Raw genomic sequence first — 14,055 nt, 5'->3', positions numbered from 1 at the left:
GTGGTTGTGTACTAATTTGTATTTCAAATCAGGTGCTTTCCTGTACACAATTTTTGGTTTTAATGGTAAAATGTCTGCAAGATTATCATCCCCAAGTAGGATCGGCCATCGTCTTTTTATGATTTGTTGTATTTGTTTCGCTTGCCTGGAGTATTGCGTAATGAATGATGGTGTTTCCATGTCTTTCCGGTTCTTATGTTTATAATCGAGTAAGCTATTTCTTTCTAAATGTTCTGCTTCCTGGAATGCTCGTTCTACTGTATGTTTGTCGTATTGTTTGTCCAAAAATTTAATTGATAATTCCTGTCATTGTGTCTGGAAATCTTAAATTTTGAACAGTTCCTCCTTAATCTGAGGAACTATCCTTTTGGTATCTTTTCTAGCCAACGTGGATGGTGCCAGCTGCTTGACAAGATGAAATTATTGACATCCACTGATTTCCTGTAAGTATTTGTATGTACAGTTCCCTCTTCTATAAATATGTTGAGGTCTAAAAATGTAACGTGTCTTACTGTAATTAGAAGTGAAACATAGATGATTGTCGCTATTGTTAATCAAAGCTAGAAAGTTGAGCAATGATTGCTCATCTCCTCGCCAAATGAAAAACACATCGTCGATGTATCTTCTCCAGAGTACGAGATTTGCCCCAAGCTCAGATCGACCCCAGATGTTGAGGTCCTCCCACCAACTCAAATAAGTTGGCGTAGCTTGGGGCAAATCTCGTACCCATCGCTGTACCTGTGGATTGCAGATAAAACTAATTGTCTAACCATACGCAATTATGTTTGAGTATGAAATTAATACTATCGATAATAAAATCTCATTGTGCATCTGTTAAAAGAATTGTCTTTATCTAAATGGTATCTAATGCTGGAAATACCTTGTGTATGGTCGATTATTGAATATAATGAAGTAATGTCTGTCGTCACAAGCCATAGTTGTTCTTCCCATTGGATGTCTTTGAGAATGTTCAGAATCTGAGTAGTATCTTTTAAATATGCCGTTTGTCTGCAAACATATGATTGTAGTATGTTATCCAAGTACTCCGATAAGTTGGAGGTCAATGATCCTATTCCCGATAGCATTGGTCTCCCTGGTGGTTTTAGTGGGTTTTTATGTATTTTTGGTAGGTAGTAAAATACCGGAATAATGGGATGAGGTGTTTCAATGAATTTACGTTCCTGGTTACTTAATACTCCAGTTGAGCTACCTATCTGTAGGTTGTCAGCAAGTTCCTTTTTAAATTTGTCTGTAGGATCTAGACTTAAAATTTCATAAGTTGTACTATCCCCTAGAATCCTTTGTGCCTCTTCTAAATAATCGAATTTGTTTAGGACAACGATGCCTCCCCCCTTGTCTGCTGGTTTTATGATAATAGAATAAGTGTCCTGCAAATCTTGCAATGTTGTACGTTCTTTTTTCGGCAAATTCTTATGTTTTGTATTATGGATGGTGATATTACTGATGTCTTTTTCTACTAGTTTCGTGAAAGTCTCTAGATGTGTCCCTTTCATGTGGCTGGGATAGAATGTGCTTTGTGGTTTCAATTCTGTTAATTTATTAGGAAATTCTATATTGGCATTTCTAATTTCGCTGGGTATTGTCGTTGCAAAGTATTTTTTGAGTGTGAGCTTCCTGGTAAACTTATGTGAGTCTACACAAGTCTCAAATTTATTCATGTTGTTGGTCGGAGCAAATTTTAAGCCTTTGTCCAATAGTCTAATACAGTCATTGGATAGTGTAGTATTGCTCAAGTTGAATATTCCCTGTCCTGATGCAGGGGGTGTGGTTTGTGTTAAACCCTTGCTTTTTTTCTCCCCCCCCTACAACACCTTCTTGTATGTCCAATTTTCTTTTTCCTGTGTGTTGATTTGTATTGTTCGTTGCAAGAGGAGTTTTGTAAAGGAGTTCCTCTAAAAAAAAAACCCTGGTAGGGAAACACATTCTCGTGAGTTGGTAACTTCTGGTGGTGCAGTGGAAGTGTTGGATAATGGTTGGTATAGTAGTATTGGTGTCAATACTATTCCAACCTTGTCTATTGAAAGTCTAGCTAGATGTTCGTAATCAAAATTGTCATCTACTTCATGAATTGAGAACGATACCTCTGAATCTGAGCTGTCAAAGGATGCCTCAGAGTAGAGTTCTGTATATTGGATCGACTGAAAAGGTATTTTGGGTTTTATGGATTTTTGTGTATTATGCAATCTGGACATATATTCCTGATAGACCAGGAGAACCAGACAGGAAGAAGGGAAGACACGCATCACAAGCCAGCACAGCCGGCAGGAGGAAGGAGCGGACAGCGGTGAGGTTAAGGAAGGCAAGTCTCTGGTGTGGTAGGGGTGTATGGTTATTGGCTTCAGAGAGCCCGACCATAACATCCCCTCACACCAACGGCAACAGCTGCTCCGGAGTGCATTTCTGGCAGGCGTCTGGGATCAGGCGTACTGCCAGTACCTGCACCAGGGTTGTTAGTAGCCCGTTGGAGTTAACCCCCTACTTGCCGACTAGTCCGTACTCCCTTCCTCAAGAAGTACATCCCGGGCATCTCACCACCAGCGCTTCATTATAGTACTGTCAGGTATCAGCGGGACGCCGCTGGTACCATTTACAACCCCATTCACAAGACTTTTTGCCTACATTTCCATTTTGCAAGCATCATTATTCCTCTGGAAGTGACTCAATTTGATTTCTGATACTTAATCATAGTCACTATTACCAGATAATCATTTGTACGTTCAGCTGTTTGATATTAATCTCCTCCATATATTCGCATCATATGGTATTTCTGCTCATTACCATACCCTACCTATTCTTATTTGTTTGTTATATGTAGTGATTTATATCTAGTTTGTGTATGTCTTTTACCATTAAAACATTTTTTCTTAACATATTTACCTTTATAATAATTTAATTAGCCCACATTGGACCAGTTCTTTAGTTTGGCACGAGGTATAGCTGAGCGCAGCATATAATTCAAATTATCTATTCCCATATCTATAGAGTCAGCTGTTCTAATTTACTGCAGCTCGCTATTACCATACCCATTCTCAGTGCGCAGTTATCCTACTCCCCATTTTCTCCCCCACCAGGGGCTTTACGGTCATTATAATCATCATACTTCATGTGAAATAAAACAACATCTACGTTGCAATACGGAAGGTGTGCTATGTCTTTTGGAATGTACATTGGCCGCACAATAAGAAAGTTGATAATGAGAATTGGAGAAGACATGAATAATATAAGGAAGGGAGTGAGAACCCGCAGTGCCTCTAATCACTTCCTTTTGCATCACCAGAAGAACCCTAAGGGACAGAAGTTCTTAGCCATAAGGAAGATCGATCATGACTAAAGAGTTGGGGAATTATCGGGACGGGAGAAGATATCCAAGAACGAAACACATTTGCACAAACACTTATAAATATAGGATAAAAATGAATAGTTATAAAAAATATATATATATCTTTTTTGTTTTATATTTTATTAGAGTAACTGATACATTGTTGCGTGGACTGATGTTTTAGTAGCAACATGAAGAAAATAGTAAAACGTGTTTTTAAATACATACCTTGGTTTTTAATATTTATTGTATTATACATTTTAACATTTTTTTACACTGCACATTATTACATTCTACATTAGATGCCACCAATAAAGAATATAACTAGTACAAAGAGTCAGTGACGGCCTATTTTATTCATATCCTGTCACCCTATAGGTACTGACATTGCTTTGCATAAACATCTACACATTACCTATGCAGTACAACATAGAGCTTTCATTAATTATTTAAAGTGGGAGTAGGGGCTTGGCAGTAAGGTGAGTAGGGGCTTGGCAGTAAGGTGAGCGGGGAGTAGGGGCTTGGCAGTAAGGTGAGTAGGGACTTGGCAGTAAGGTGAGCGGGGAGTAGGGGCTTGGCAGTAAGGTGAGTAGGGACTTGGCAGTAAGGTGAGCGGGGAGTAGGTGATTTGGCAGTAAGGTGAGCGGGGAGTAGGGGCTTGGCAGTAAGGTGAGTAGGGACTTGGCAGTAAGGTGAGCGGGGAGTAGGTGATTTGGCAGTAAGGTGAGCGGGGAGTAAGGGCTTGGCAGTAAGGTGAGTGGGAAGTAGGGACTTGGCAGTAAGGTGAGAGGGGAGTAGGGGCTTGGCAGTAAGGCGAGTAGGGACTTGGCAGTAAGGTGAGCGGGGAGTAGGGGCTTGGCAGTAAGGTGAGTAGGGACTTGGCAGTAAGGTGAGCGGGGAGTAGGTGATTTGGCAGTAAGGTGAGCGGGGAGTAGGTGATTTGGCAGTAAGGTGAGCGGGGAGTAGGGGCTTGGCAGTAAGGTGAGCGGGGAGTAGGGGCTTGGCAGTAAGGTGAGTGGGGAGTAGGGGCTTGGCAGTAAGGTGAGTGGGGAGTAGGGGCTTGGCAGTAAGGTGAGTGGGGACTTGGCAGTAAGGTGAGTGGGAAGTAGGGGCTTGGCAGTAAGGTGAGTGGGGAGTAAGGGCTTGGCAGTAAGGTGAGTGGGGAGTAGGTGATTTGGCAGTAAGGTGAGTGGGGAGTAGGGGCTTGGCAGTAAGGTGAGTGGGGAGTAGGCGTTTGGCAGTAAGGTGAGTGGGGAATAGGGGCTTGGCAGTAAGGTGAGTGGGGAATAGGGGCTTGGCAGTAAGGTGAGTGGGGAGTAGGTAATCTGGCAGTAAGGTGAGTGGGGAGTAGGTGATTTTGCAGTAAGGTGAGTGGGGAGTAGGTGATTTTGCAGTAAGGTGAGTGGGGACTTGGCAGTAAGGTGAGTGGGAAGTAGGGGCTTGGCAGTAAGGTGAGTGGGGAGTAGGTAATTTGGCAGTAAGGTGAGTGGGGAGTAGGTAATTTGGCAGTAAGGTGAGTGGGGAGTAGGTAATTTGGCAGTAAGGTGAGTGGGGAGTAGGTAATTTGGCAGTAAGGTGAGTGGGGAGTAGGTGATTTGGCAGTAAGGTGAGTAGGGACTTGGCAGTAAGGTGAGTAGGGACTTGGCAGTAAGGTGAGTGGGGAGTAGGGACTTGGCAGTAAGGTGAGTGGGGAGTAGGGGTTTGGCAGTAAGGTGAGTGGGGGCTTGGCAGTAAGGTGAGTGGGGGCTTGGCAGTAAGGTGAGTGGGGGCTTGGCAGTAAGGTGAGTGGGAAGAAGGGGCTTGGCAGTAAGGTGAGGGGGAAGTAGGTAATTTGGCAGTAAGGTGGGGGAGTAGGTAATTTGGCAGTAAGGTAAGTGGGGAGTAGGTAATTTGGCAGTAAGGTGAGTAGGGGCTTGGCAGTAAGGCGAGTGGGGAGTAGGGGTTTGGTAGTAAGGTGAGTGGGGAATAGGGGCTTGGCAGTAAGGTGAGTGGGGAGTAGGTGATTTGGCAGTAAGGTGAGATGTCTGCGATAGAAATTGAAATGTACAAAGCAGTGTCCGGTAGCATCGCCTGAACAAATGTCAGATTAAGCTGAAAGGTACCGGTTATCGTGCCTGGAAGAGATTATTGGGGGGGGATTCAATTAGCAGCGATAAGCCGCTTTTTTGTGATAAATGACTTATAAAGCGACTAAATGCTTAATCGCACAATCCTATTAGACGCGGTTTACTTGGTTGCAAATTATCCATAGCATTTATCGTGACTTAGTTATCACAACCTCCTGAGCGGGTGAAAAGTTGGGGAGAATCCCTAATTTAAAAAGATAAAAATGTCAGGACTTTGTTTAGAGCTACTGGGACACCCTCCTTAATTACTAATTTGACAAAAATAATGTTTTTATTTGCTTAGTTTGGCCAATAATGACATCATTATTGGTGTGAAAAAAGTGCAAAATGCAAGAAAATGGGCTAATTGATGTGGGACAGGTATATGGGGGTGGTGTATGAGAGGGACATGTATATGGGGGCGCTGTATGAATGGGACAGGTATATGGTGGTTCTGTATGAATGGGACAGGTATATGGGGGTGCTGTATGTATGGGACAGGTATATGGGGGTGCTGTATGATTGGGACAGGTATATGGGGTGCTGTATGAATGGGACAGGTATATGGGGGTGCTGTATGAATGGGACAGGTATATGGGGGTGCTGTATGGATGGGACAGGTATATGGGGGTGCGGTATGGATGGGACAGGTATATGGGGGTGCTGTATGGATGGGACAGGTATATGGGGGTGCTGTATGGATGGGACAGGTATATGGGGGTGCTGCATGTATGGGACAGGTATATGGGGGTGCTGTATGTATGGGACAGGTATATGGGGGTGCTGTATGAATGGGACAGGTATATGGGGGTGCTGTATGAATGGGACAGGTATATGGGGGTGCTGTATGAGGGGGACAGGTATATGGGGGTGCTGTATGAGGGGGACAGGTATATGGGGGTGCTGTATGAATGGGGCTGGTGTTTTTAAGATTGCAGGTGGGTTTTAGAGACGTATTTTGAAAATAACACAAATATATACTTATAGACATTTTTATTCTCTGCCAATTTAAGTAGAATATTTATTTTTCCAAAACACAACAACAACAACCTCCTTTCTAACATTATTTCACTGTTTCAAAAAAAATATAATATAGCTATATGACACAAAGAACCCCAAGAGCTTTTATTAGGGCCCCTGATATACTTCTGTTCTGTTATTATACAGACGTGTGCATAAATCTTGTGTGTAAGTGCCGTGCATCTCGGTAGCGCCGAGCATTTTTTTGTGCGACTTTTATCTTAAAATGCGTACTATTCGCAAAGCGTTGCCAATAGGACACACAAGCAGCTTCTATTGAGTAAAATGAAATGCGGCATCAGGGGCGTATCTATAATGGGTGCAGGTTTTGCAGGGAAAAAGGGCCCCTGGGTCCAGGGGGTCCCCGCACCGCACACCCTGCACCCATAATATTACTTACCTCTCCGGAGTCCCACGTCGGCGCAGGGGTCCGGCACTGTAAAACAACTGGAAAATGGGCGCGGCGGCCATTTTCCCGTCGTTTGCGCATGCGCAGTACAGGGAAAATGGCCGCCACGCCCGTTTTCCCGGTGACCTGTACATACACTATAGACTCTGGGCACACTCTAGTGCCCAGAGTCTATAAAACTCAGGCGCTGGCTGCGCACAGCTCACTGCGCTGCCAGCTGCCGGAGAGGAGGGGGCCGGTGTCAGGAGACTGCACATGGACCCCCTCCTCTCTAGAAATGCCCCTGTGCGGCACGTCTATGTTCTGTGTGACTGCGGGTGTATCTGTATTTGAAACACTATGTTACAGTATCGCAGCTGCTGACATTGTAACAGTCACACACACAGAATACAGGCATGCAGATATACCCGCAGTCACACACACACACACAGCATATAGGCAGTAGATATACCCGCAGTCACACACACAGCATATAGGCATGCAGATATACCCGCAGTCACACACACAGAATATAGGCATGCAGATATACCCGCAGTCACACACAGAATATAGCCATGCAGATACACCCGCAGTCACACACACACACACAGAATACAGGCATGCAGATACACCCGCAGTCACACACACAGAATACAGGCATGCAGATACACCCGCAGTCACACACACAGAATATAGGCATGCAGATACACCCGCACAGAATATAGGCATGCAGATACACCCACACAGAATATAGGCATGCAGATACACCCACACAGAATATAGGCATGCAGATACACCCGCAGTCACACACACACAGAATACAGGCATGCAGATACACCCGCAGTCACACACAGAATACAGGCATGCAGATACACCCGCAGTCAGTCACACACAGAATATAGGCATGCAGATACACCCACAGTCACACACAGAATATAGGCATGCAGATACACCCACACAGAATATAGGCATGCAGATACACCCACACAGAATATAGGCATGCAGATACACCCGCAGTCACACACAGAATATAGGCATGCAGATACACCCGCAGTCACACACAGAATATAGGCATGCAGATACACCCGCAGTCACACACAGAATATAGGCATGTAGATACACCCGCAGTCACACACAGAATATAGGCATGCAGATACACCCACACAGAATATAGGCATGCAGATACACCCACACAGAATATAGGCATGCAGATACACCCGCAGTCACACACAGAATATAGGCATGCAGATACACCCGCAGTCACACACAGAATATAGGCATGTAGATACACCCGCAGTCACACACACAGAATATAGGCATGCAGATACACCCGCAGTCACACACAGAATATAGGCATGCAGATACACCCAGAGTCACACACACAGAATATAGGCATGCAGATACACCCGCAGCCACACACAGAATATAGGCATGCAGATACACCCAGAGTCACACACAGAATATAGGCATGCAGATACACCCGCAGTCACACACAGAATATAGGCATGCAGAAACACCCGCAGTCACACACAGAATATAGGCATGCAGAAACACCCGCAGTCACACACACAGAATATAGGCATGCAGATACACCCGCAGTCACACACACAGAATATAGGCATGCAGATACACCCGCAGTCACACACACAGAATATAGACATGTCACATATCACTGTAATCATCAGCAGCTGTTTGTTCCCACAATTCACATCACTATGCAAATACGACACATTTGAAGGTAAAGAGTCGCACAATAAGACGCTCAGCACCACAGTCACGCCACGACTAGAAGTGCTGTTTAACACGCAGGTAAGTAAGATGTATGTGGACACATCTGTATATCACTTTGCTTTTTTTGGGGATTGGGGGGACGGGGACAGGCAGATTTCCCCATTTTCACCTACACTTAAGGGTTAAGCCAGCAAAAATTATTGTGTGAATGACGTAAAGTGGCTCTTGCATTTGGCGTGCGCCAAAAACGGGAGCGCACACAGATACAATAAACGAAATTATCATGTGATGGGTGTGATAATTTACGTCCAAAAACTTATCACTTTATCGCGGCTTATTAAATTCCCCCCCCCCCCCCCCATGTAATGAGATAGTAGGACAGAACATCATCTGCTCTGAATTCATTAATACGCTCTGAAGAAAGATAATTAGTGTTCCCGCTAGGCTGTTTTAGCGGGGCGCGGCGCCCTGCCCTCCTTCTGGAGGGCAAAAAGCACCCTGCCCTCCAGGAGGAGGGCAAAAAGCGCCCTGCCCTCACAGCCTGCGGGAGCCGTTCTCACCCGCGGGACGCAGTGTCCCGCGGGTGGAGAAACATGCGGTGACCCTGTCACCGCCGGAGAATAGACGGCCCGGCATCTATTCTCCCTGTATGCAGGGCTTGGGGGCTGCCCGGCGTGTCCGTAAGTGCCGGGCACGCCCCCAAGAGTGACGAAAAGGGGACGCGTCTTATAGACACGCCCCCTTTTCCGATGACCACGCGCGCGCCTTCGGCGCGCACACGGGCATGCCCTCTCTAGCTCCGGCGCCCAGCCTCCCGCCGGAGCTAGAGGGAACACTAGATAATCTGACATCAGGAGCGCAGAGAGAAACAATGGCGCACAACAGAAAATACTGACGACCGCTTCCTCGCTGCGGCGTTTCCAGGTCCTCCATAAAGGATCTGCAAATAGAGGACAACCTGCTCGGCCAATTCACGCACAACATTATGTACACTGTACAACTGGGGCCGCCAATGCGTCGGGCGTTATTTATACATCCAGAGCCTCAATTCTGCAATAATGCTGGAGAACATGTTTTATAAAGTCACGTTCTATCGTTTAAGGTTCCTCTACGAACCTCATGAACCATCTATGAAAAGTTGTACAAAGGAGAAATGTGCTCTAACCCTTAGCGATCAATTGTGCTGTAACCCTTAGCGATCAATTGATCGGCCAATATATTGGGTGCCCGTCGGCCAGTGTGTACCAGCAATATGTCTGCAGATATAATGGGGCATCGCGCAGTGTGTACGAGAGGTCGGCCGACCTCCCATACACTTACAGCAGAGGCCGCGGGGAGGGAGGGAGACATGCCCCCTGGCCAGCAGGACCCGCGGCAGAAGACAGATGATGGTTGGTCGGTGTGTATGAACGACCATCATCTGCAGATATATCTGTTCAGTGTATCCTCCTGTGTCTTACGCTGCTCCCTGATGTAATATAAAACAGGGGAATTAAATAGATTATCAGTAAATATAATGGTCTCCAAATATCACACACACGTTTCCACAACTTCAGGTCCTAGATATAACTGATCACTACAATGTCCACCTACGACGCTCACCTTCAATCCAAGGACCTAGGAATGACTAGAACCTCCCGACATATCCCCCAGTCTGTATATCACGCATCTTACCTCCAGCTCCAGGTCCTGCGGCTCTGCGGCAGACAAGGGAATGACCGCAATCTTAGTGACTTTATAGATCTCATGGCCATCAGGAAGGACTCCAATCAGGGACTTCTGGCGGATGAGGAGAAGCCACCAGGGGAGGTCTGCAGAAGATGAATCACTGAATTAGTTAGGACTGAGCTGGGGCCTCCCCCAACCACTAACACCACCATCAGCATTCCCTCTTAGGCCCTGCGGAAAAGCAATGTGGAACTACAGGCGTGTCCTTACTCATCTAGCCTCAATGTGCCACGCAGCGCGATATGCCTAGCGTGAGTGAGTCGTCAGGACCTGTGCAGCTCTGCTAGCGTCATGAGTCTGTGTGCCGAAAATGCGTCTAAATCGCAATGCGACGCACCAGGAGACTGCACTGATTAATTTGATATGTGACCGAGGTTGCAAATGGCGCTTGGCGAGGAAAAAAGCTGCGGCTGCTGCATCCCAGCACTTCACATGCAAATACTGGTTGAGTCTCCTATATCCAAATATTGCGATATACGGAATATTCCGAAATACGGAATAATTTTGGCATGACTGAGATAATGAAACCTTTGATTTTTGATGGGTCAATGTACACAAACTTATTAAAATTATTATATAACATTACCTTCAGGCTGTGTGTATAAGGTGTATATGAAACTTAAATGAATTTCATGTATGTAGACAAACTTTGCTTGAGCCACAAAATTATTGAAAGTATTGTATAAAATGACCTGCAGGCTGTGTGTATAAGGTGTATATAACACATAAATGCAGGCTGTGTGTATAAGGTGTATATAACACATAAATGCAGGCTGTGTGTATAAGGTGTATATAACACATAAATGCAGGCTGTGTGTATAAGGTGTATATAACACATAAATGCAGGCTGTGTGTATAAGGTGTATATAACACATAAATGCAGGCTGTGTGTATAAGGTGTATATAACACATAAATGCAGGCTGTGTGTATAAGGTGTATATAACACATAAATGCATTCTGTGTGTATAAGGTGTATATAGCACATAAATGCATTCTGTGTGTATAAGGTGTATATAGCACATAAATACATTCTGTGTGTATAAGGTGTATATAACACATAAATACATTCTGTGTGTATAAGGTGTATATAACACAAATGCATTCTGTGTGTATAAGGTGTATATAACACATAAATGCAGGCTGTGTGTATAAGGTGTATATAACACATAAATGCAGGCTGTGTGTATAAGGTGTATATAACACATAAATGCAGGCTGTGTGTATAAGGTGTATATAACACATAAATGCATTCTGTGTGTATAAGGTGTATATAACACATAAATGCATTCTGTGAGTATAAGGTGTATATAGCACATAAATACATTCTGTGTGTATAAGGTGTATATAACACAAATGCATTCTGTGTGTATAAGGTGTATATAACACATAAATGTAGGCTGTGTGTATAAGGTGTATATAACACATAAATGCAGGCTGTGTGTATAAGGTGTATATAACACATAAATGCAGGCTGTGTGTATAAGGTGTATATAACACATAAATGCATTCTGTGAGTATAAGGTGTATATAGCACATAAATACATTCTGTGTGTATAAGGTGTATATAACACATAAATGCATTCTGTGAGTATAAGGTGTATATAGCACATAAATACATTCTGTGTGTATAAGGTGTATATAACACAAATGCATTCTGTGTGTATAAGGTGTATATAACACATAAATGTAGGCTGTGTGTATAAGGTGTATATAACACATAAATGCAGGCTGTGTGTATAAGGTGTATATAACACATAAATGCAGGCTGTGTGTATAAGGTGTATATAACACATAAATGCATTCTGTGTATAAGGTGTATATAACACATAAATGCAGTCTGTGTGTATAAGGTGTATATAACACATAAATGTAGGCTGTGTGTATAAGGTGTATATAGAACATAAATGCAGGCTGTGTGTATAAGGTGTATATAACACATAAATGCAGGCTGTGTATATAAGGTGTATATAACACATAAATGCATTCTGTGTGTATAAGGTGTATATAGAACATAAATGCAGGCTGTGTGTATAAGGTGTATATAACACATAAATGCATTCTGTGTGTATAAGGTGTATATAACACATAAATGCAGGCTGTGTGTATAAGGTGTATATAACACATAAATGCAGGCTGTGTGTATAAGGTGTATATAACACATAAATGCAGGCTGTGTGTATAAGGTGTATATAACACATAAATACATTCTGTGTGTATAAGGTGTATATAACACATAAATGTAGGCTGTGTGTATAAGGTGTATATAGAACATAAATGCAGGCTGTGTGTATAAGGTGTATATAGAACATAAATGCAGGCTGTGTGTATAAGGTGTATATAGAACATAAATGCAGTCTGTGTGTATAAGGTGTATATAACACATAAATGCAGGCTGTGTGTATAAGGTGTATATAGAACATAAATACATTCTGTGTGTATAAGGTGTATATAACACATAAATGCCGGCTGTGTGTATAAGGTGTATATAACACATAAATGCAGGCTGTGTGTATAAGGTGTATATAACACATAAATGCATTCTGTGTGTATAAGGTGTATATAACACATAAATGCATTCTGTGTGTATAAAGTGTATATAACACATAAATGCATTCTGTGTGTATAAGGTGTATATAACACATAAATGCAGGCTGTGTGTATAAGGTGTATATAACACATAAATGCAGGCTGTGTGTATAAGGTGTATATAACACATAAATGCAGGCTGTGTGTATAAGGTGTATATAACACATAAATGCAGGCTGTGTGTATAAGGTGTATATAACACATAAATGCAGGCTGTGTGTATAAGGTGTATATAACACATAAATGGAGGCTGTGTGTATAAGGTGTATATAACACATAAATGCAGGCTGTGTGTATAAGGTGTATATAACACATAAATACAGGCTGTGTGTATAAGGTGTATATAACACATAAATGCATTCTGTGTGTATAAGGTGTATATAACACATAAATGCATTCTGTGTGTATAAGGTGTATATAACACATAAATGCATTCTGTGTGTATAAGGTGTATATAACACATAAATGCATTCTGTGTGTATAAGGTGTATATAACACATAAATGCAGGCTGTGTGTATAAGGTGTATATAGCACATAAATACATTCTGTGTGTATAAGGTGTATATAACACATAAATGCATTCTGTGTGTATAAGGTGTATATAACACATAAATGCATTCTGTGTGTATAAGGTGTATATAACACATAAATGCAGGCTGTGTGTATAAGGTGTATATAACACATAAATGCATTCTGTGTGTATAAGGTGTATATAACACATAAATGCAGGCTGTGTGTATAAGGTGTATATAATACATAAATGCATTCTGTGTGTATAAGGTGTATATAATACATAAATGGAGGCTGTGTGTATAAGGTGTATATAATACATAAATGCAGGCTGTGTGTATAAGGTGTATATAACACATAAATGCATTCTGTGTGTATAAGGTGTATATAATACATAAATGCATTCTGTGTGTATAAGGTGTATATAATACATAAATGCAGGCTGTGTGTATAAGGTGTATATAATACATAAATGCAGGCTGTGTGTATAAGGTGTATATAACACATAAATGCAGGCTGTGTGTATAAGGTGTATATAATACATAAATGCAGGCTGTGTGTATAAGGTGTATATAACACATAAATGCAGGCTGTGTGTATAAGGTGTATATAATACATAAATGCATTCTGTGTGTATAAGGTGTA

The 14,055-nt window shown here is 42.7% G+C and overlaps 1 protein-coding gene across 1 annotated transcript in view; it reads right to left on the bottom strand.

The window, feature by feature from the left end:
• INPP5F (inositol polyphosphate-5-phosphatase F) overlaps nucleotides 1–14,055 on the bottom strand; it is a 144,485-nt gene that overhangs the window by 74,652 nt on the left and 55,778 nt on the right. Inside the window, exon 3 of the mRNA XM_088466446.1 lies at nucleotides 10,259–10,395. Coding sequence (XP_088322572.1) covers nucleotides 10,259–10,395 — 137 coding nt within the window. The remainder of the gene's footprint in view (nucleotides 1–10,258; nucleotides 10,396–14,055) is intronic.

This window comes from Taudactylus pleione, unplaced genomic scaffold (assembly GCF_031769625.1).
Source record: "Taudactylus pleione unplaced genomic scaffold, aTauple2 ptg003137l, whole genome shotgun sequence".
Taxonomy (NCBI): Eukaryota; Metazoa; Chordata; class Amphibia; order Anura; family Myobatrachidae; genus Taudactylus; species Taudactylus pleione.
This window is presented reverse-complemented; position numbering and strand designations above follow the sequence as displayed.